Genomic DNA, 24,629 nt, shown 5'->3' on the forward strand with positions numbered 1-24,629 from the left:
GCAGGGTGGTTTTTGTTTTTATTTTGCTGCTTTGACTGGGGAAAATTCAACATAATCCAATGCAAGAACAGGCAAACGTCTTCAGCCTTCAGTTATTATATTTACTTCATATATATAATTTACATGGCAAAAGCCTTCCACACTGCTTCCCCACTCTCCCCTCCCAACTGATTAATTGCTATAACAAAAGTAATATTAATAAAACAGCATTAATGAAAGTAAGTTTCATTGCTTTGGGCACAGAAATGTATGCAACAGCGCAAACAAGACCATGAGCTGGACTCAAAATTGGCACAGCAGAAACAATTCTTTCTGTTGAATATCCAGCTGCCCAACTATAAAAGGTTGAATTTAGTAAGCTCTCTGCAGACTGAAGCTCCAGAAACAGAGCACAACTGCTAAGAAGACCAGAGGCAGATTTAGCCTCCACCAGTTTGATCACACTTGGCCTTGGGAGGCGCCACAGGGGCACCACAACTGTGATTTAGCATGGAGTGCAAGAAGCAGTGGGGGCATGCCAAATTTTGGCATCATACAGGGCACCACTGATATCTGAGACCCCGAGGTCCACAACTGAGAAGCTTTGCCCACTGTAAATATATCCCTGTTGCCGAAGAGGAAGGTTTTCTGACAAGCCTGAGAGCTAAAGGAGGAAGCCGATCAGAAAACGGGATGAAGCTTGAGATAGGAACAGAGCCTTTTATGTCTGGTGGGTGTGGTAGAAAAATGGACACCTGGCATTTCAGAAGAGCATCGCCGAGGCTTTTAAACATGGTAGGCGGAACAAATAGCAAGCAGAAAATTATCTTTCCTACTGATCCCGCCCAGGTTTCTTGACTTGCGCCACCCCAGCTTCAGAAATTTCACCAGGCATTTGGCCACACACTTTCAGATCTACTTTTGCAACCGTAAGGAATAGAATCAGAAACCAGAATACAAAATGCCCATTTCGTCTGCTGCTTGTGAATGGCACATCTTGTCTTAAAATTGACCTTTTTTCTCTCGATACGGTGCACAGGAAGACTGATCTCAACTGCCAGGTCTTGTGTTGTTTTTGAGGTGCCTATGCTGCTCACAAGGGACCAGGTGGCGCTGTGGGTTAAACCACAGAGTCTAGGGCTTGCTGATCAGAAGGTCAGCGGTTCGAATCCCTGCAACAGGGTGAGCTCCCATTGCTCAGTCCCAGCTCCTGCCAACCTAGCAGTTTGAAAGCACATCAAAGTGCAAGTAGATAAATAGGGACCGCTCCGGCAGGAAGGTAAACGGCATTTCCGTGCGCTGCTCTGGTTCGCCAGAAGCAGCTATGTCATGCTGGCCACATGACCCGGAAACTGTCTGCGGATAAATGTCGGCTCCCTTGGCCTATAGAGCGAGATAAGCGCCACAACCCCAGAGTCAGACACGACTGGACCTGATGGTCAGGGGCCCCTTTACCCTTTACCTTTGTGCTGCTCACAACCAACATGCTTGCATGCTTTGTGCTCTATAGACCAAAAACTGGGCATTCCAGTATTGGGACCCAGATGCCTGTCACTCTGTACTGGTGTTGCAGCTTTGCCAGAAGCAGGCAGACCACTTTTGGCTGTGTTGCAGCACCTCTACTATAGATGGCCACGGGGCGGTATCATTGCAGCTTCCAACTTGGCAGGGGCCAGGCGTCATTAGGGGCCAGTAGGGCTCCCACCTAGGAGGTTGGAGACGTCCTGACTAGAGACGCCCGCTTCTGAGAAAAGATTGTGAGGGCCTGATTTTATGTCCTGATGTCATACACGTGACATCGTTAAGAGATGGGGGCAGAGCCCAGTGTGGCAGCAGCGCGGCCCCAGTGGCTGGCAGACAGGGGAAGCTGCCTCCGGCCAGTGGCAACAGCAACAGGAACCATCAACCACTGAGCTGCACTGGGCTCAGCTTCCGTATTGGTCTCCTCTTCCTCCTGCTGCAGCACCACCAGCGAGGGGCTGCTTCCCCTTTGCATAGCTGTCAAGTTCTCCCTTTTTAAAGGGAAATTCCCTTATGCTGAATAGGCTTCCTCGTGAGAAAAGGGAAAACTTGACAGCTATGCCCCTGTGCCTCCCCTGTGCGGAGGAGGAGGAGAAGCCACTGGCCACCAAAGCTGTGGTGTTCCTTCCTCTGCCCTCTGAACGTTGGGGGGGCTGCCCCCCCCAAAAGCATTGGGGGCCAAAGTGCCTCAGTCCCTAGGAGTTGGTGCCTATGGCCCTGCTCCCTCAGTGATTTCTTGTTTTGACACAGAGTGCATTTCTCTCAGGCTGTCTATCCCAGTTGTCCTGCTGAACTGGTCTCCAGAATACCAGCCCCAACACTTAACATGTGGAAACCCAATTTGCACACCCACCCACCCAGCTGCTAACGAAAAGGGTATCACAAGTAGCAGCCTTCCAAATTTGTACTTGCATTGAGTCACCCTGGTCATAATGCAAACAGTTAATCTAAATAATAAGCGGCACCAGAAATGAGATATGAAGTCTACTTATATTCCTTCCTCTTAAGAAATATAGCCTTGTTGATCGTGCCGGTACCTGACTGACTGGGATTTTCATATATCCTTCATTTCATAAGTGGTGGTGATTTAATCAGCCATGCCAAGTTTAGTCAAAATTCCCAGGGAATGGGGTTGGGGTTGCGGTGGGAGTCGTAGGTTCTTTAATGACTTTAGTCATATATTTTTGTGGAGTCCTTGCAATTTATTTCCAGGGAGGAAAGGGCTGCAGGAGGTATTTAAGCCATGTAAAGACTGTCGGGGATTAATATGTTCTAATTTTCCATGGAATTTGCATTTCTGCTATCTGAAGTGGTGCGCTTTGTTACTGAAAGGGAGCCTGCTGTTTAAAAGAGCTTAAATGTATGCGCACTACAGCTGTTTCCCCACTAATCCAGTTATATGCTTTGATAGCTGTAAGTGGTAGATGATAGGGGTTGCAATTCAATCCCAGCATGCTATGATTTAGAGACTTGCTTTCTCATGTTGACAGAGAGAGTATAATTTGTTTATGATTGTGGGTAGGCTGTGGTTTCCAGAGAAATGAACTTCACGTTGAAGCCTGCAAGGCACATGGGAGATGTTGGTGGAGATGGGGGAGTCAGCACCATAGAAAGAGCACTCTTGACAAATTAAAGGTCTTAAGCTCATGGTCTGTTTAAGATGCGAAGTCGCCTTTGCAGTTTGGGATCCTGAAATAAAAGATAGAAGTGGAAACTTGTGTGATTTAGGGAAACTGAAAATGCAGTGCTGTGAGTGGCTTCAGGTGCTAACTTGGCAAGGGGGCAGGCAAAGGAGGCACAAGTTGTGTGGCACTTTTGTGTAACTTTAAAAACTGAGCTTCCATGAGGAAGATGTGCAGTTTCTGGAGAATCAGTTTTCTGAAGAATCAGTTTGGATTTCTCCTCTTCAGACATTGTACCGGGAATGTAGGAAGTACAACTTGCTCACTCTTCCTATTTCCCCACCACAAAGAATTGCCTGAAGTCACTATCAGCTGTGCCTGCTTTTGCAGTTCGAGGACCCGCCCCCCGCAAGAAATTTTGGTCACAATTTTCAGCCACCAAGGTGGGAATAGATGTCATGGGTTGAGATTGCTTTCTCCAGGAAGTGTGCCCTAGGAGATCTGTCCTTCTTCCATCAGAGGTAAGGAGCAAGAACATTGTGGTTGTAGCCATTGTCTCCTAGCTTCACTGACCCACCTACTTGGGCAAGACTCCTCCTTCAATCCTCCGGGTTGATCTAGAGTTGAGCTAAAATGTCTCAGAAGGTTTTTTCTAAGGTCACTTTGCAGAACCTTCTTCAAAATATCCTCCGCCATTTTTCACATGGCTGGATCCAGCGCAGTGCTTTTTTTTCATGATGGTTCAATGATTTGGATTGCTTGTTGGAGTCTGAATTGCAGTGGGCACACTTCCCCCGTCTGTTCTCCCAAGGACAAATAGTAGCACTATCTGGCTGCTTCAGTCCATACAGGCTTTTAGAAATACTGGTAGTATTCTGCCTTAGCTCCTTTTAAGAATTAACCCTAAAATCCTATTACTGAGCACACAGCACAGACAAAGGGAAATGCCAAAGCTGGATTTAGTTACAAGGGAAAGCCGCTTGGAATTAAGATCTATTTCACCACTGCTCATTTATTATGTATGGATACATCTGGGTCACTGAGCTGCTTTAGCCGCGGCGGTAAGAGCAAGACAGCAACAACCCTTGGTAGATTGAAAACTCGGCTGTAGCAAAATCTGATTAGGCTGGCAACACGCTGGCAATATAATTTCAAATTTCTTTCTTCTCAGAGATGTAGCAATATGCTCCTTTTGAATTAGTTTAAAGAGACAGGATTTCCTCCCGTTTCGATGACATCTGCTGGAAGGCATTTACACACCAAAGCACAATTCACTTCCCTTATTCAGCTATTCTAGATGGCCTCTTAAAGCCTAGATTTTCTGCACCATGAAGACTTTAGAATGGGATTGGTATGCTGTACTGGTGTCCAGTTCTCCTGACGCTGTAGGAACATTACAAGCAAATATTTTGCATATAGAGATGCTCAAGGATTTTTGTTTACTGCTTATTTCAAAGTGAATCAAACTGTTCCTTACACCCCGCAGTGATGTTTAAACCATAGCCTAACAGTATATAAAAATGCTGTGGGGAGGTGGACAACCTGGAACTGTGTGGAAAGGAGCTGAGAGGGAAGGGAGTGGGGAATGCTACACTTTGAAAATATGGAGCAAAGTTCTCCCTAACCTCCATTATCCACAAAGGAATGTGTTTGAGATAAGGACAATTGGCCATACTCAGGGAGGAAAGCTGCAGGAACAGAAGCTTTTGAATTAACTATTTGCAAGTCTGGATTCAGACCGTTCTTCCTAGGCTGGAAAAATGGCGAAGACAGCTTGTTTAATGGAAGCCAAATCACGGGGCGAAGTGATGCAGTGACTTTTGAAAACTGAGATAACTGCTTCTCCCAAGGCATGATGGGAGCCATCAACAGTTGTAGGAATGAAGGATATAACACAGTGGTTCCCAACCTTTTTTGGCCATGCCCCACCTAAGCATCTCTAAAATCCTGATGTACCCCCCCCAAAAAAAATGTCATATAATTCTTATTCAAAAAGTGAACTATTCACATGGAGGAAGCCTAAAAGGCCATTAACTTGGTCCAACTCATTCTCGAATTGCCCCTCTTAAAAATCAAATTCCCCCCCCCCCCCGGTGGGGCGTGTGCCACACATTGGGAACCACAGATATAACATAATATATGTATGAGAAAAGACCATGGGGGGGGAAAACTGTCACATGCAGGAAAGAAAGTTTATAAATCACCTAATATACCAACACAAATGAAATCAAAAGATTGTAGCTATTATATAAGGGATTATTATATCCAGATGGAATGGAATGGAAAAATGTAGAAGACTGAAGTCATCAAATCTAGCACATACGGAGGCCAGTTTGATTAAACTCTATAATTTGACATTGGAATAACTAGCATTAATAATTGTATTAATCAGATAAAATTGGTATTGTTAAGTATTGTTAAGCCTATCATTAGAGGCTGCTATTGAAACAACATACTTAACAAAAAATTTAAAAATCACTATTGGGAGATCGAGAGATGAAAAGGGTTGCGTTTTGTGCATCCCCACTACATTGTAGACATGAGACATTTGTTTGTCGAATCTCCTTTATGGTTATGCATTACGGTAGCAGTGACCCAGAACCTCTTTGGGCATGGTTGCTCACTACATGGTCTGATTCATGTGGGCAAAAGATTTCCAGGAATGGCATGTGTGGGACCAAACACAACAGTCCAGGTAACATAAATGGGGCAAAGTCATACAATGGAAACCTAGAGGCCTTGCCTCCTAATCTCAGAGATTGTTCTGTCTTGTTTCTTTGTCATCTACACATGATCAAATGCACCATTGTGTTCCTTCCCCTTTTACTGGAAAATAGGATCTGGGATGATCTCCAGTCCAGATGATCCCAAGATTCAAAATTCACCCTAAGTAAAAAGGAAATAAAAATGTTCCCTTAGAGCAGTGCTTTGGGATAGCATACTTATTTTATTATATTGCCACCTAGTGTCTAAAGCTAGAAAAGTACATGTAATGATTATGCATGTATCATAGGGCTAATAGGCAAATCCTAAGTTATTAATTGAATTTTATCGTGTTTTCCCTAATAAAGGTTGTATAGCACTAGAGCATTAAGGCCTCCTCTCTCCCAAATTGCCTTGATATATGTGAATCATTCAGTTTGAAGAGGATCTCCATATGAGAAGGAACAAAATCAATAACAGCATCTCATTTGTTACTTCAATAACATCTTATACATAGAGATTATTGGCTGGATCACTATTGTAAAGCTGGCCGGTTTCTAGTCTGAATGTGTTGTTATAGTTTAATTAGAAAACTATGTTTATTGACAAACAGCTCTTATAAGCCTGCGTGTATTATACTTTGTGTGTGATATAGGGGTTAAATAGCTTCATTGCAAGCTGCATTATTTGGTAGTGAGAAAAATGTTGTTGTTTTTTTAAAAAAGGATGTTGAATGACTCAGTACACAGTAACATATGTAAAGAATAGTGTGCTGGCCATGAATCAAGGAGGCATGTGTTTGTGTTCTCACTTGGAGATTTTGGGTGGCTTTGGGCAAATTTGAATCGCTCCCCCTATCAATATCACAGGATTTCATCAATCCATGTATGCCATATGGAGGAAAGTTGTGGTAAATAAGTTTTAACACATCTCTTTGTATGTAGTTCTGAATGAGTAAGGATTGGGATGGAGGGTGGTGATTAACCTTCACCATAAGTTCCTGGGGCGGGCTGCAACATTTTATTATTTGAGATATAATGAAATACAGGATAGAGCGGTGTGTTGTGATAGTTTATGAATACGTGGCTGGTGAGCTTATTTCTAACCAGGCTGAAAGGTTCTGTATGTTTTGCTTGGACCCACAAAGACACCAGAGCCTTCAGTCATTCTCCCCTATGCAGTCATAATTCCATGGAGGAAGAGAATGGAGTGATTCCATTCTCCCAGTGATTCCTCCATGACTGTCATTGGGGAGCCATCTGAGGAGAGGGACTTGCTCCACATAGGGCTCTAAATCATGGGAGGGGGGGGTCACCCACAATGTGTAGAACAAGCACCTTTCTCTTCAATGTGGGGTGGAAGACCATCAAGGCTGTGACTGGGGTGCAGGGCCGAGGAGTGCAGCCGCCACTCTCTTTCACCATATGGTTGTGGGTCGCATGGAACACACCTGAAGGGGGTTTCCAGCTACTCAACACCAGGTTCAGAGTAAAGGTCACCCTTTTACTATGCACCAGGGAGTCCTTTCTCTTATCATCAATGGTGGTTGGTGTCCATTGGGACTACAGTGGTACCTCGGTTTATGAACACAGTTGGTTCCGGAAGTCTGTTCATAAACTGAAGCGTTCATAAACTGAAGCGAACTTTCCAATTGAAAGTAATGGAAAGTGGATTAATCCGTTCCAGACGGGTCCGCGGAGTACTCAACCTGAAGCGTACTTAACCCGAAGCATGGGTGTAATTGGTTCCGGAAGTCTGTTCATAAACTGAAGCGAACTTTCCCATTGAAAGTAATGGAAAGTGAATTAATCCGTTCCAGATGGGTCCGCGGCGTTCATAAACCGAAAATTTTTAAACCGAGGTGTTCATAAACCGAGATTCCACTGTAGGAGGGTAGAAAGTGGGGAGGCCAATGACAGGCTGAGCTGGAGTCAATGAGAGGCAGAGCCAACCTATTCTACAAGGCCAAAACTGAAAATATAAGGCCATGGAAATGGAAAGGCAGTACCGCCTCCTGGACTGATTGTAAGTAAGAAGGCAAGCTGGTAGAAGGCTGATTGAGCTTGGTGGCGCAGTGCCTCATGAACCCTAATGGACCAGTCTCCCTTTGCACAGGAATGGCTTCCCAATTCTGTGCATTGCTGGTGGTTACTTGCTGGAGGGAAGCAAGGCAGCAAGGAGCTTGATACGGTGCAAGCACAGCTGTGGAGTCAATCCAGTGTTTTCAGAGCTGAGCTGGCACCACGTCAAGCTTCCTGTTGCCTTGCCCCTCCCCTGCTCCTTCTCAGGGACTGGTAGGGAGGCGTGGCATTGGGGGGCAAAGTCAGCAGTGCACCTCTGCCTGCGCCACCCTGCCAGCAGCACACAGAGCGATAAAGCAATACAACAAGAAGAGGAGGAGGAGGAGGATGAATTTATTAAATTTCTATACCACCCTTCATCCGAGGATCACAAGTAGTTTACAAGATAACCCCCCCCCCAATACATAAAATAGTAACAAACAAAAACAGTGCTCCCTCCCTGTTAACAGGCCATAGATCACTTAATTAGCCAAAGGTCTGGGAGAAGAGGAGTGTTTTTGCCTGGCGCCTAAAGATATGTAGCCAAGGCTCCAGGCAAGGGGAGACCATTCGACAAATTATAATGCTATATACCAACAGTGGTGAAGAAAAAGCACAGATTTTGGACAAATAAAAAGAGAAAAAAGTAAGTTTCACTTATTGAAGTCCCTAAGTATTTTATGTCCTTTAAATTTCCTTTTATGGGCATGAACTAGGAATGGGGGATGGATTTGTTCAGTTAATGTAGAGTGCAAGTGAAGCCAACTCCAAACTCTGAAATGTTTGTGTGGATGTCATATTGTTGGCAGGGCTTGAGCAGCAAATTATTTTAGTTGTGATATTATTGCTACTAGAGGGAGGACTGGACAGTTTGCAGGCCAGGCCAGAGGCTTTTACACTTGAAGTCCTCCTGTGAGCTAAGTAGTGAGTGAGTGTGTGTGTGTGTGTGTGTGTGTTGCAGTTCACATTAATTAAATATAACCCTGAATTATGTTTCTTCCCTGCAGCCATAGCTGTCAATCATTTCCTGACCTTCAGGACCTTGGAAATATCCACTGTGTAACTCGTCCTTGGGGGATAATGTTAACCTGATTGTTTTATCTATTAGAAAACCAGGCTTGTTTTGTCATCTTCACCAGGAATGCCTATCAGCATATTCCAGACTGCTGGGTGATGCTTGCATTTAGTTATAACCCAGCACAACTTGTTCTACATTGAAAAGATTTCTTTGTGTGTGTCTCTGTCTGACACACACACACACACACACACACACACACACACACACACACACACGCTGGTTGAATTATGGTTGATTTATTGACACTTGAATCCAAAGAACTGTGCAACTAGTTCACCGAGCCCAAGGAGGATTGAATGTTTTCAGGCAGCAACACACTCTCCCCCATTGTCGAGAGCAAGTCAGGAATAACTCACAAGGTGTCAGTGAAGCCAACTCTTTATTCAAAGAACAAAACAGCTCAGGCCTAGTGAGCACAGCAACTCTAGATCTTGCCCCAATAAGGCAGTTGTGAGGACTGAAGGTCCCCGCCTTCCCACAGTTCCCTAAGCCTCCTTCTTCCCCATGGGGTGGGGTGGAGTCCAAAATCCCATTGGGCTAATGTACTTATATGAATGTAAGCAGATTTTTTAATCCTTCCAAAGGACACAGTTGATGGAGAGAACTTTGTATGTTTGCACGTGACTTTTCTCATCACCAGACCCATTCTGAATGCATCCTGGAAGTTACAGCCCTACAGGATACCCTTTATATGCGCTTTATTGAACAGCTTCTCCTTTGCTCTCTTTCCTTTTTTTAGTTCAATGAAAATGCTCAAAACGTCAGTTGCTTCAACCACCTTGTACAAGCTAATGTGAGAAACAAGAAGAAGCTGAAAGAAGCCGTCAATAAAATCTCAGCAAAAGGGATCACCGATTATAAAAAGGGCTTTAGCTACGCCTTTGAACAGCTGCTAAATGTAAGTGTGAGCAATCTGCTCCCTTCATATGGTTCATATGAAGTTCATACGGTTGTACTATGCTGACAGAATGCATTGCTATTACTGAACAAAAGTGTTTCCCCCCCACACCTTCCCCTTGATGGTATTTTTCTAACAGATGTATCCTAGCAGAGGAATCCCTCTGTTTCCAGCCCATAGTTTCCTTAGGTAATCTGGTGTCTTTTTCTGAAGCAAATGGGAAATGTAAACAATAAAAAAATGTCATTAAGCCAAAAAATAAATGCACCTCTGAGACTTGACTGAGCCATAGTTTTCGGACGTGCATATGTGGATGTTTAAGAACAAACATCTCTCTTTTGCACTTACACATTTGCCATGCAATAGCAATATATCACTGTGTTTCATGCGTATCCCCAGCAAACTCGCAGCACTTTAAATTGTTGTGTAAAGTGTGAAGTTCTCTACAGTGGCTCCCCATTTTTCTGTTTTGTTCGGAGGTTCTTTCTGTTTGAGCTTCTCTTTCAATAAGTACAAGACAACATAAATAGGCTTAACTGGGGGTGGGGTGGGGGTGTGTGAAGAATGAGAATCTTAGTAAGAAAAATTACATTTAAATGAAGGTAATTTGCCTACCTCCCCCAATCACTATCTCTCCTTCCCACTTTTCTATCAGTGTGTGTGGGCTGATGTGATGTTGCGGACTATAATGACATTTCTGCAGCTGCAGTGATTGGAAGAAGGATCAGAAAAAGCAACCTGATCTATTTACAGAAGCCATTCACAGCCCTTTTAGTTCCATTAGATGAGGCTTGTCATCGTGAGAGGCCCATGAATGTCGAGAACCAGGGCGGGGGTGAGGAGGGCTCATTTTCTGTTCTTAGCGCTTTGTAACTTTCCTGAGCACAATTTGGAGAGTTAGGAAATAGTGAAGATGAAGAGGCAGGAGAATTAAGTTCAAAAGTGATGACGGATTAGCCCCAAGATGTATTTGTTGTTAACACTAAGTACAGCTGCTTCAAAGCAATAAAACAGCAGAAGGAGCTTATGCAAGCAGGAACCAAGGGAGCAAGAACAGCTTGCGCCAGTAGGGATGTCCAGGCATGGGCCTTGTCCCACAAAATGCTCTATCGGAATATGCATGAATAGTTTTGCAGGGACATTAGTGTGAATTAAGATAATATGTGAACGATAAGCATGTGTTCATTAAAAAAGGGGGAGGAAACATACGGGAAAATAACAGTGGTCAGTTTCAAGGCTCACTAGTAGGGAGTGCTGTATGGTCTGGAAAAATGAAAGTGAGCGCCCATGACAATATAATAAGTGTTACCAACCTTAACAAGAACAAGACAAATGGTGGTGTCCACATGTATGTTTATGGTTTATAAAGCAAAGCAATACAGCCCTTTCCATTGCCTCTGATAACCAAATTGTTTTAAATAATCTTAAATGCCTGCATTAAACATAAATGCAAAACACTGCAGCTGGCAGTTATTTTTAGTCATCCTAATGTGTTAAAAGAGTTATTTTCTTCTCATCTAGGAGAAAATTGCTTTCAAAATATATAGCAGAGTATTTTTTAATAAAGCCATTAAAAGGGTGAGTTTAAAATGAATAAGGTTGTTTGTGAGTCATTTTGCTACCTACTGTTCCTCCACACATCGACAAAGAAAACCTCATTTGGAATAATAAACTTTTGCCTTGGCAGTTCAATTTAATTTTTGCAGTGATAACTGGAGGAGGACATTCCCTCCTAGTCGCTTTGTAAGCCTGTTGTAATTTTAAATAAGATAATTTTATAAAGTATCAAGTGCTTCAACGGAATTTTCTTGTTCAGGATCAATTCTACATGCATTAGAGATGTGTACCAGGCTACAGTTCACAGGATTTAAATTGACATTTCAAATTATTTTCTTGGGATGTGCTTAAGCACCACTCTTTTAAAACTGCATTATTCTCACTTGAGCCACAAAGTGCTTAGCACTTTTGTACCTACATAGGGAATAAACTATTGCTATTGTCCACAAGAGGAAAGGAAAAGTTGCAGTTTTCCCATTTTCTCTTGCGTTGAGTAAAGGTGCAAGGCAATTATGCTACTTTTGAAAGGGATACCCTACTCAGTAGCATCTGCCCAGGAAGAGATACAAAGCTACTCATTATTCCTAAACAGTTTATGGAGAAAACAGAAATCTAGTGTTGGATCTACCAGTAATTTAATATTATTGAACTGTTGTGGGTCAACTTTGAACTATGCGGGAATAGAAGCCTATGTCTACAGTCGATCCAATTGTAAAGTACAGGGTCAATACACACTGAGTAAATCATTTACTGGTTGCTGACCTTGAGCCAGACATCTTGGAGAGTGAAGTCAAATGGGCCTTAGAAAGCACTGCTAATAACAAGGCCAGTGGAAGTGATGATATTCCAGCTGAACTATTTAAAATTTTAAAAGATGATGCTGTTAAGGTGCTACATCCAATATGCCAGCAAGTTTGGAAAACTCAGCAATGGCCAGAGGATTGGAGAAGATCAGTCTACATCCCAATTCCAAAGAAGGGCAGTGCCAAAGAATGCTCCAACTACCGCACAATTGCGCTCATTTCACACGCTAGCAAGGTTATGCTTAAAATTCTACAAGGCAGGCTTAGGCAGTATGTGGATCGAGAACTCCCAGAAATGCAAGCTGGATTTCGAAAGGGCAGAGGAACCAGAGACCAAATAGCAAACATGCGCTGGATTATGGAGAAAGCTAGAGAGTTCCAGAAAAATGTCTACTTCTGCTTCATTGACTATGCAAAAGCCTTTGACTGTGTCGAGCACAGCAAACTATGGCAAGTTCTTAAAGAAATGGGAGTGCCTGATCACCTCATCTGTCTCCTGAGAAATCTCTATGTGGGACAAGAAGCTACAGTTAGAACTGGATATGGAACAACTGATTGGTTCAAAATTGGGAAAGGAGTACGACAAGGTTGTATATTGTCTCCCTGCTTATTTAACTTATATGCAGAATTCATCATGCGAAAGGCTGGACTAGATGAATCCCAAGCCGGAATTAAGATTGCCGGAAGAAATATCAACAACCTCAGATATGCAGATGACACAACCTTGATGGCAGAAAGCGAGGAGGAATTAAAGAACCTTTTAATGAGGGTGAAAGAGGAGAGCGCAAAATATGGTCTGAAGCTCAACATCAAAAAAACCAAGATCATGGCCACTGGTCCCATCACCTCCTGGCAAATAGAAGGGGAAGAAATGGAGGCAGTGAGAGATTTTACTTTCTTGGGCTCCTTGATCACTGCAGATGGTGACAGCAGTCACGAAATTAAAAGACGCCTGCTTCTTGGGAGAAAAGCAATGACAAACCTAGACAGCATCTTAAAAAGCAGAGACATCACCTTGCCGACAAAGGTCCGTATAGTTAAAGCTATGGTTTTCCCAGTAGTGATGTATGGAAGTGAGAGCTGGACCATAAAGAAGGCTGATCGCCGAAGAATTGATGCTTTTGAATTATGGTGCTGGAGGAGACTCTTGAGAGTCCCATGGACTGCTAGAAGATCAAACCTATCCATTCTTAAGGAAATCAGCCCTGAGTGCTCCCTGGAAGGACAGATCGTGAAGCTGAGCCTCCAATACTTTGGCCACCTCATGAGAAGAGAAGAATCCTTGGAAAAGACCCTGATGTTGGGAAAGATTGAGGGCACTAGGAGAAGGGGACGACAGAGGACAAGATGGTTGGACAGTGTTCTCGAAGCTACGAACATGAGTTTGACCAAACTGCGGGAGGCAGTGCAAGACAGGAGTGCCTGGCGTGCTATGGTCCATGGGGTCACGAAGAGTCGGACACGACTAAACGACTAAACAACAACAAATCATTTTACATGTGCTGACTACTTGATCGTTAAGTCACATTCAAAATACTACTTAAATATATTGTAAATGAACCTAGCCATGTTCTTATGTCCCCAGAAAGGTGATGCCTCCATAAATGACAGCCTAAAATTTACTCAAATCAATGTGATTTGCAGGACAAGTCCCCTTTTTATGGGTTTATGCAGCACAGTCGATGTCAATGCAGAATTTAGAATAAAGCAACATTACAGTGGCTGTTTTACAATATTTAGGAAACAATTTCCCCCTTTTATTTATTTTATGTTATCAGATGTCCGATGTAATATATTGCAAGTTGGAACCTCCATGCATTTTTTATTTCTGCATGATTGTTTTATTTCTGAATCAGAACCATTGTGCTAGCATTCTTAATCTAAAGGTTTGGGGTTTCTTTATTCACATTTATTTGCTAAAGCGATACTTAAATCAAGGATGGGGAACCTGGGGCGCTCGAGGTGTCGCTGGAGTCCAGCTCCCATCAGCCCAGCTGCCAAGCCCAGTGGTCAGGACTGGTGGGGATAGAAGTCCAGCAACATCTGGAAGCCATAGTTTCCCTACCCCTGATTTAAATGGAAACCCTTAAATAGCGGACATATTGGTACTAAGCATAAGTTCATATACTTAGCATAATTACATATTTGTACTAAGCATATGTTCTTAATTCAGAAGTAGAATTTAATATTTTTTCTTGATAGTAATAAATTGATAGTCATTTCATTGGTTAATCAATAAGTAGCTGGTTTACCATTTTATTTATCTACATTTTTGTCCCTTCCTCTATGGCTGGCATCGCCCCACTTCAACTCTGTGAAGTATGTTCAACTGAAAGCGAGTGACTCACCCAGGGTTACCCAGTCATCTTCATGGCTGAACAGAGGTTTCAACTGGATCACCCTGGTAGTAGTGGCTGGTGGGGTGGGATGGTGTTTCTTACCTGGCTTCCCAGTGTGGGGAATTCCTGATTATAACCAAGAGGGAGAGAGGGGGAAGCAGGGAGGTTGGTGCACTGCAGGTACAGTTCTGGAAGCATCTGATTGGCTCTGTTGTTGCAAGTGACTGCACTGATCTCCTCATTGCTGCAAGCCTCCTTCTCTTAGTTACCAGCAGCGACTTCTGCATTGAGAAGCCAGGTGAGAAACTGTACCCTGCTGGCTGCTATTGCTACTGGTCTACCCCATCTAATATCCACTAAATTACAGTGATACCTCTGCTTACGAATAACTCTACTTATGAATGTTTCTACTTACGAACGGAGCTCTGTCCGCCATCTTGGAGGCGGTTTAGATAGGATTTTTTTCTACTTATGAATTTTTAGATAGGGTTGCTTCGACTTATGAATTTTTTTCTCCCAATGCATTCCTATGGGATTCGACTTACAAATTCTTTCGACTTACGAATGTGCGTTCGGAACACATTAAATTCGTAAGTAGAGGTACCACTGTATGTGGATAGGCACTGTATTGGAGCCAGACTTCATTATATTTAGAGGAGATTCACTTAAACCAGTGGAACTTAATTTAAAGGTAAAGGGACCCCTGACCATTAGGTCCAGTCGTGACTGACTCTGGGGTTGCGCGCTCATCTTGCATTATTGGCCGAGGGAGCCGGCGTATAGCTTCCAGGTCATGTGGCCAGCATGACAAAGCCGCTTCTGGCAAACCAGAGCAGCACATGGAAACGCCGTTTACCTTCCCGCTGTAGCGGTTCCTATTTATCTACTTGCATTTTGATGTGCTTTTGAACTGCTAGGTTGGCAGGAGCTGGGACCAAGCAATGGGAGCTCACCCCGTCACAGGGATTCGAACTGCCGACCTTCTGATCAGCAAGCCCTAGGCTCAGTGGTTTAACCACAGCGCCACCTGGGTCCCTCGGAACTTAATTTAGGCACTCATAATTATCATAGTCATCCATTACACTGCGTCCATTATGGCTAAGTTGAATACAAACCATCCCAAACCTGGAAGCTGTACGCCGGCTCCCTCGGCCAATAATGCGAGATGAGCGCCACAGCCCCAGAGTCGGTCATGACTGGACCCAATGGTCAGGGGTCCCTTTACCGTTACCTAGAATGGAGGTCAGGACAACTATTTCCCCCATGAGGTGTGTGGATTCCAAGAGTGGGAGGGAGCACTTTGATCTATTTTTCTCAGCCACCTTCCAATCAAACTATTCATCCAATCTTGAAATAAGAAATTTCCCTGATTGGGCTGGCAAAATGAACTACTTCATATGGAAGTAGTGGAAGCCAATGCACACAGTCAGTAAGTCAAACACTCTAAATAGGAGATCCCCCAAACAATTTGCCTGCTGTCTTTGGCAAAAATGTTGGGTGGTTTATGTATAAATCACATCAGAATAATGAAGTGCTTGTTTCACATGCCCATTTATATACCTAGCAATGTGAAAGATGCAATTTATGGGAAATCACCCTTTAGAAATTTGTTTCTGAGGGCTGCATTGCACCACTAAACATTTTGTTATTTTGTTTGATGCATCATAACTGGAACCATTTTGCAAACCACTTTGAGGTTTTATTACAATCAAATGGCATATAAATTTTGTGAAATACATAAATAAAAATGCCTGTCTTTATCTCTTCCAGCACAGCCACAGTGTCTTCAGAGCTAACTGCAACAAGATTATAATGTTATTTACCGATGGTGGTGAAGAAAAAGCACAGGAGATTTTTGACAAATACAACAAGGAGAAAAAAGTAAGGTTCATTTGTTGAAGTCCTCAAGTGTTTTATGTCCTTTAAAGTTCCTTTCATAGGCATGGAACGAAGGAGAAATTTGTTCAGTTAGCATTTCATGTGAACCTACCTAATTTGCAGTCCCTTAACCAAAAACACAGCTGTCCCTCTCTCAATTTTGCTATACAGTTCTCCCACCAAAAATCATATTTTTGATTTTGCGCTAAGAATTAATGAAAGTAATGCATTCAGTTTTGCTTAATACATTATTAGAGATATGCACAAAAATTGTATATGGATTATCACACATACCGTACATTTTTAATAAAATCACAAACTGATATAGTAATGGGATGAACTGACTAAAGAACTGAGAGAAAAAAATGGGGGGGGGGAAGCAAAATGGCTGGTTTTTCCATCCTTGGCATGAGTGATTTTAAATACAAGGTTTGGGTTGTCTTTTATATATTGTATATTTTCATAAGCGCATAGTGCTATATTCTTTACACCAAAAGATATACAATACAATGCACTTAAAGAGCAAATAGCAAAGTACACTTTTTGCTTATAAATTCTATGAAAAAATGCAGCAAGTCAGTTTGTAATAACTACCGTGTATGGATTAAATTTCACACATTGGTGTAATGTTAGCCAGAGACCCTTCTAGTCTCTTATAAACTCTTCAGTGAGCCTTGAGCATGTTGAGATTGGTTCCTGCAGACAAAATAGGAAAGTAGTTAACTGCATAAGTCATGCAGGTTCTGGAATGACTCATGGATAGCCATGCAGTTTGGAACCTATTAGTCTACAGATAGCAGCAAACAGGGGGCTGTTTCTCATGATATCCTGTATGTCAAACCTCTAGCATTTCCAGTTAAATTAAATTGAATGGGAAACTGGGAAAGGTGTCTGACTGAGATCTTGGAGAGCAGTCTGTTTCCTCCTCCTGCAGTGATGATCCTAGCTAATAAATGCCAATTTTCACCATTTTACCTATCAGAGATTGCATCTTTTTAAATGTCACTGAACTCTCTTAGATCCATCATTGTATGTGTACAAAATTTCACTATAGCTTTAATAACTTGAGTCAATATACCTGCCTCCAATACCAGCTTAAGATTGCATTATATATCATTACATTTTGATGTGATGCCAAACTGTGTTAGGATCCAGCTATTGGCTGCAATGGAAAACACATATATATTAATAAACAGTGTATAGCATAGTATGATAAGTCCAGTCGCAAATGACTGGGGTTGCGGTGCTCATCTCGCTTTACTGGCTGAGGGAGCCGGTGTTTGTCCGCAGACAGTTTTTCCGGGTCATGTGGCCAGCATGACAAAGCCGCTTCTGGCGAACCAGAGCAGTGCACGGAAACGCCGTTTACCTTCCCACCGGAGTGGTACCTATTTATCTATTTGCACTTTGACGTGCTTTTGAACTGCTAGGTGGGCAGGAGCTGGGACCGAGCAACAGGAGCTCACCCTGTTGTGGGGTTTCAAACTGCCGACCTTCCGATTGGCAAGCCCAAGGCTCAGTAGTTTAGACCACAGCGCAACCTGCGTCCCTATAGTACAGTATAGTATAGTATAGTTCTGTAAATCTTTCTGTTGGTGGAAAAATAGCGACCAAGACTTATCAGCTGTGTACCATTAATTCCATCAGTGCTCATTCAATTATTCAGTGTTCATTCATCCATTGAAATTTGGCAATTTTCACCAAAATTCCATTGAAATGCTTTTTGTTTTGTTTTGTTGCAAGCATGGCTGTTTAAATTAGTTTTTGTTTCTCCTTGTGCTTTTGCTGCAAAACTATTTGGATGTTTTCACAGAGTGTCATCTTTTCTGTGACTGTCCAAATGAATATCGTTTGAGAGAAGAGATTCTATATAAATTGGATTAATGAGTTGAACATCTGTTCACTGAATGGTATCTTTCACTTTTCCTGCAAAAGAAAAATCTGTTTCAGATGTTTTTGGAAATTAAGCTATGCTTTGTTACTTAATTCTTCCCAAGATAAAAATAGTAATTTTTCAGCCACCAGATTATATATTCTATGGCTATACTTGTTAATCTGTTAGTAAAGAACATTAATTAAGAATGTACAGAGCAAGCCCTAAAGTAACATGCATATATGCATGACAAGCATCTTTCTTTCTTTCTTTCTTTCTTTCTTTCTTTCTTTCTTTCTTTCTTTCTTTCTTTCTTTCTTTCTTCCTTCTTTGGCGATCACTCGTAGCCAAGTAAGATTGTCTTCCATAAACACGGTTTTAACAATGAGTCCGTAAGTGACCGTGGAGGCTAATTCTGGACCCACACGTCCTTCCACAGTGGGGACATTGGTTCCCAGGCGGGACTTGATCACAGTGTGGATTTGCCAAGTGTGCCTTCCTCTTAGCATGTTTCTCCCTTGCGTCCTGAGTTCGAGTGTCTTCAAAGCCCATGACATCTTTGGTAAAGGCTGTTCTCCAACTGGAGCGCTCGCAGGCCAGTGTTTCCCAGTTGTCAGTGTTTATACTACTTTTTTTTAGATTCGCCTTGAGACAGTCTTTAAACCTCTTTTGTTGACCATCAGCATTACGCTTTCCATTTTTAAGTTCAGAATAGAGTAGTTGCTTTGGAAGACGATCATCAGGCATCCGCACAACATGACCAGTCCAATGAAGTTGATGTTGAAGAATCATTGCTTCAACACTGGTGATCTTGCTTCTTCCAGTACATTGATACTAGTTTGCCTGTCTTCCCAAGTGATGTGTTAAAATTTTCGGAGACAGCATTGATGGAATCTTTCGAGGAGTTGGAGATGGCGTTTATAAGTGGTCCATGTTTCACAAGCATATAGTAAGGTTGGTAGTAAACAAGCCTTTTGGTTTCCCTGCGAATGTCCCGGTCCTCAAACACTCTGCACTTCAATCGGGAGAAAGCCGCACTCGCAGAGCTCAGGCAATGCTGGATTTCGGCATCACGACAAACTGGTAGATTCCTATCTGCTGCAGCCTTCATCCGCCTTCGCAGCCGTTGTAACATGCCGATTGTTACCATTTGCCTGTTCTGCCATTGAGGACTTCTTGGATCATTCTTTGTCTAGCTCCTACCCTTTGATCTTACCGCCTTGGGTGACCCTGCTGGGAGTATGAGATTCCTGACAGCTTCACTCACAAGGGTCATAGGAACGTGCAAGCCCACTCGCCACAACAAGGTGATGATCCAGCAAGAGAGAAGTATCATCATACTGTAGTGGGAAGGCTGAATACTGGGAAAAAAAGGCTAGATCAAGTCTACAGTGGGAAATGTGTGGTTTCTTTTTCTTTCTTTTTTTTAATGCTGCCTCTGCCACCTCCCACATTTTGGCATTGCATGTTCACCCTAATCTGCAAATGCCAGCTTTGGGTTTCACAAAGTGGATTCCAATAAATGTTGTATATTGCATCCATGTTTTCCTTACTATATTAAATTATTAGAGCACATTAGAATAATTTGCATATTCTGAGTCTGCTCTTAACTATACACAGAAGCACAAATCCATTTATATCACAATAGTTATTGACTTAAATGGGAAGCCCCCAGGTTTTTTAAGGACTTGATGACAATATTGGCAAACTTGTTGAGAACGAAAGAAGAGCCATTCTTAGAAGAGCTGGATGAGGCCAGTGGCCCCTCTTGTCTAGTGTCCTGTTCTCACAATGGCCAGCTAGATGCCTCTTGCCTGTTTGGGCCAGTTATTGTCAAAAAAGCAGGTATCCCCCCTCCCCCCATGAGCAGCAATCTCTGGACATATACTACAGTGTATGGTTTGTTTCTTTGGGGGAGTGTTCAATGAGGCCACAGTTTTTTCCTGAAATTCTCAGTCACTGTTACTAAAGGGGGGGGGAGAGATAATGCCGGCAGTAACATAGAATCATAGAATTGTAGAGTTGGAAGGGACCACAAGGGTCATCTAGTCCACCCCGGCAATGCAGGAATCTTTTGCCCAATGTGTAGGGCTCGAACCCATGATCCTGAGATTCAGAGTCTCATGCTCTACTGATTGATCAATCCCAATTATGTTTTATTGATTTTGTACTATTTATTTTTACTATACTTGTTGTATTTATACTCAGGAGCAGCCAAGCAAGGTGGCGTGTAGCTGTATAGCAATCCAGACAGCAGCATGGTTTCCTCTCACCTGGATGATGCAGGGATGGGCAGGTGCACCAGTGGAGCCAATCCAGTGCTTCTGCCAGCCCACCTGCACAGCTCTGACCTCTCTGGCACTGCGCCCTACCCCTGCCCTGTCCTTGTAAGGGGCAAGGCAGCCGTTCCTGCTTACACTATTCTTACAAATGTCCAAGGTAGCTCACAACAGTCAACAAAGCAAACATATCATAGTTCTCAAATCCACCCCTGTCTTCTTCTGAAGTCTTCACTGATGTACTTCTCCAGGGTAGTGGAGATTGGCAGGTGGATGGTTGGATCCAGCAGCATGGATTAGGAGTTAGGATTACAACCTTAGTGTTGCAATAGGTTGAAGAAGAAGAAGAAGAAGAAGAAGAAGAAGAAGAAGAAGAAGAAGAAGAAGAAGAAGAAGAAGGGAGGAGCTTGTAATGATAAAATCCCCCAGGTGTCCAAATTTGGGAATTGAGCTCATTAAAAAATGAACTCTCTTTCTTTAAACTTAGAAAGAACAGAAAAAGCTTTTATCCCTGAGTTCAATATTGAGCTGAGAGCTTTTCCATAATTTACAAATGTGATAATGACTTTATTCAGCACAAAAATTAACAGTTTAAAAAAGAGGTTTTACTGAAAATTGATAGGTGCAAGCTTAAATCTGTTTTAGGAAAGCAAAAGAAGTTGCTTATTCGCTTTAGATATTCTGAATTTTATTTGCATTTATTGAACTTTCAAAGTAACATTTGAGCAGAATGCTCTTTTTGCATTATGACTTCTAGGCATCATGTATATTTTTAAAAACTAAACAATGCACATTGAATTAGGGAATTCATAAAACTTAATCAGATCTGGGACCTGTAACCTATCATTGATAGCACCAGAAGAAGTGTTTAATTGAGTCCCATGTTTCTACAAGATAGCTTTTTGCTATTCATTAACTTTGCCAAGTCATGTATAAGGAGCAATCGCAGAGAGCTTGCAGCTTTCTAGTGCTCTGTGCATTCATTTCCACTACTAAAAGTGATAACTAGAAAAGGCATTAACATCCTATACTAAACATTTTGTTGCCAGCAAATATGAGACTTCTTCAGGTAAAGGTGCAAAGGGGACCTTTGCCCTGCCCACTTGATGCTTTGTCCATTTAAGCTGAATGTCAGAAAAAGTCTGCTGTCTGGTTCTTATATGGTTACCAGTTCCAACAGTTGTTTGCCATTTTGCTCATCCCAGGGGATGGGTGACTTTGCTAGGAAAGGTAACCAGATCAGTTGCTACGTTTGTGTAATTTCACCATTCTAACATTATTGGAACAAGCACTGGAAGGATTCACTGGGAAAACAGCAACTTCACCAATCCCATATTGTAAATGGCAACCCTAGATGTGATGCACAATGGGTCAGATGTAGGCTCCAAAATCACAATCTGTTGCGCTGTGAAATCAAATGACCCTGGACAACTGTACTTATAATATTTAAAGAGCACCCCAAGTGAATCACTCTCTTCTCATCCTAAATAACAAAGTTTATACTTTGGCACAGCTTTTCTGTATTTGATATGTGCATATTAATTTACCTGTTTATTTTAGTTATTTTTGTTCAGCATCTTAATCAAAGGCAGCTAAAAATCTGAAGCAATAGAACCTTTAAAGCATCAATAAATAAAACAATTGGCAACAGAAAGCAAATTTAATAGCAGCATCAAGTCAGGTTGAAAGCAGAAAAAAAGCCATATTCGGGGGTTCTGTTAATAATTTAACTAGGAGGGAACCACTTACGCTGGGCTGTTTGGGGTGTATGCACATTTTGCTATCTGGCAGCCCTACCTAGGTACAAAATACTGTAAAGCTTTGTGCAAAATATAGCTATGAATCCATGGGACTGAGAGCATATTCACAATACAGTCATACCTCGGGATACGTCCACTTCATGTTGTGTCTTTTCAGGTTATGGATGCACCGAACCCGGAAGTCCTGGAACAGGTTACTTCCAGGTTCGGCGTGTCTGTGACCTGCGCGCGTGCGCAGAAGCACTAAATTGCACTTTGCACATGTGCAGAACCACTGCATTGCATCACGCGCGTGCGCAGATGCGGCCTTTTCATGTTTCAAACGAGCCGCCGAAACAGATCCCATTCACAACATGAGGTACCACTGTATGCTTCATTCACAAGAACTGGTAACACTCAGGCAGTAGAGCAAAGATTTTAGCACTGCAAGATGAAAGCCTACCTTGCAACTATTTGAATCACAATCAGTGGGTCTGCAAATTTCTAAAGATTCCAGGAATGAATGTGACACAAAGTATCTAACATGCAATGTCTAAGTGAGACATGACACCACGGAACTGCTTCTCTCTCTCTCTCTCTCTCTCTCTCTCTCTCTCTCTCTCTCTCTCTGTGTGTGTGTGTGTGTGTGTGTGTGTGTGTGTGTGTGTGTGTGTGTGTGTCTCCCTCCCTCCCTTAAAAACTGTTGAAAGCCTGGCCTAATCCTTTCATAGTTGCTACTTTTGAGTATTTTAGAGGTGGGGGCATTTTATAGGTCCATGTCCTTCACACATGAGATACACTTAGCAATTATTGCATGAGCATTTTTTGTGCTTTAAGATGTAGAAGAAATTATATGGTTACAAATGATTATGGAATACTCCTCTTACTGCATAACAGCAACAGTATTTTCTATGAACATAGTGGATAGTTTGTGTCAGTATCAGAATATCTTGTGTCTCCTCGTTGCTTGGAACTGATAAAATTGCATCTTCCAGCAATGTTTGCGTATCACGTGACATTGCCTACTCAGTTTTGCTTACATTGTTTTGTTCAACCTGACTTCTGTTTAACCTTCAAGTTGACAAGTTAGAAGAAAATAATAAACATTTTGTGCTTTCCCTGAACATCTAGGCTCTGAGAAGTGTCCCTATAAATTACTGGGTTCATCCTTTTTAGCTGGCATATGGTTATATTTAAAGTTGTTTTCTGTCTCTATAGATAACTTGCACCATAAATCCCTGGAGTTTTATGTAACCAAATTAACTCTGAGTAGTCGAAAGAACATGATAATGACTCCAGTGCACACCATATCATTTCTGTATAATGATAATCTGCCTGTCGGTCTATCATCTATTCCAGGAACACCCAACATAGTGCCCTCCAGATGTTGTTAGACGACAGCGCCCCTTGTCTGTCCCACAAGATCTGGAGAGCACTAAGTTGGCTATCTTTGACCTATCCCTTTATGTTGCCATGTTGACAATATTATATTTGTCTTTGTTGGGTGTGAGTAGACCCTAGCAATTGCAGAAATGTTGAGCTGCATCCCTTGTCTTCATCTGGATTCAGAACAGTTGGTTGTGATGCAAACAGAAAGGTCTGGCACCAGCTATGGGGGGGGGAGGAGCTTCGCCCCCCTCAATATTTGTGAGGAGGGGGCTGCGTCCCCTCAATATTGGGGATGTAGCCATCCCATGGGCACTGGGCAGGATGCGTGGAGAGTGAAGATGTGCTCCCCATCCCCTGCTGCCACTGGGAGTACACTAGGATGCTGGGCGGGACATGTCACATGATACTGGCCTCCCCCCCCAGTGTTGGGGGCAAGTTGGCACCCCTCCTGACACATGTGGGTTGCCTACCTTCTTCAACTGAGAAGAACAAATTAGTGTGCACAAAGGCCCGTGATCATCCTGCCTTCTCTCCCAGCTGCCAAGCACAGCAAGGCTGCAGATGCGGTGGGGGCCTTCCACTCTATAAATTCCCATTGATTGGCAGACAAGGTTTGGATTACCTTGGTTTAGTCCAAAGGTTTCCACCTACCATCCCCTTTAAAAAAACCCACATACTCAGCCCCCCCCCCCGGGAAATCTACCTTCCGTAAGTGAGCAAACACAGTGACAAATTTGCATTCTTTTACATTTCCACCTACGTCCTACAACATCGTAAAAAAAGATGTTGTAAATAGGCAGGCAAGCTGCGATCCACTTCCTGGGCCCGGGTGAATCCGAAAAGGGTTCCCCCAAGTCCAGGAAATCCCCTTGCCTCCAGCGTGACCACCGGATCCAGGGGAAGCATTGTCG

General features: G+C 42.7%; 1 protein-coding gene across 7 annotated transcripts in view; it reads left to right on the plus strand.

Annotated features, from left to right (window-relative positions):
- Window positions 1-24,629, plus strand: part of CACNA2D1 (calcium voltage-gated channel auxiliary subunit alpha2delta 1) — a 407,398-nt gene that overhangs the window by 308,955 nt on the left and 73,814 nt on the right. For all 7 annotated transcript variants that reach the window (XM_088651901.1, XM_035127294.3, XM_088651903.1 and 4 more), the window contains 2 exons: window positions 9,703-9,861; window positions 16,331-16,441. In XM_088651901.1, coding sequence (XP_088508027.1) covers window positions 9,703-9,861; window positions 16,331-16,441 — 270 coding nt within the window. The remainder of the gene's footprint in view (window positions 1-9,702; window positions 9,862-16,330; window positions 16,442-24,629) is intronic.

The sequence above is a fragment of the Zootoca vivipara genome, chromosome 9, assembly GCF_965207765.1.
Source record: "Zootoca vivipara chromosome 9, rZooViv2.hap1.1, whole genome shotgun sequence".
NCBI classification, from domain to species: Eukaryota; Metazoa; Chordata; class Lepidosauria; order Squamata; family Lacertidae; genus Zootoca; species Zootoca vivipara.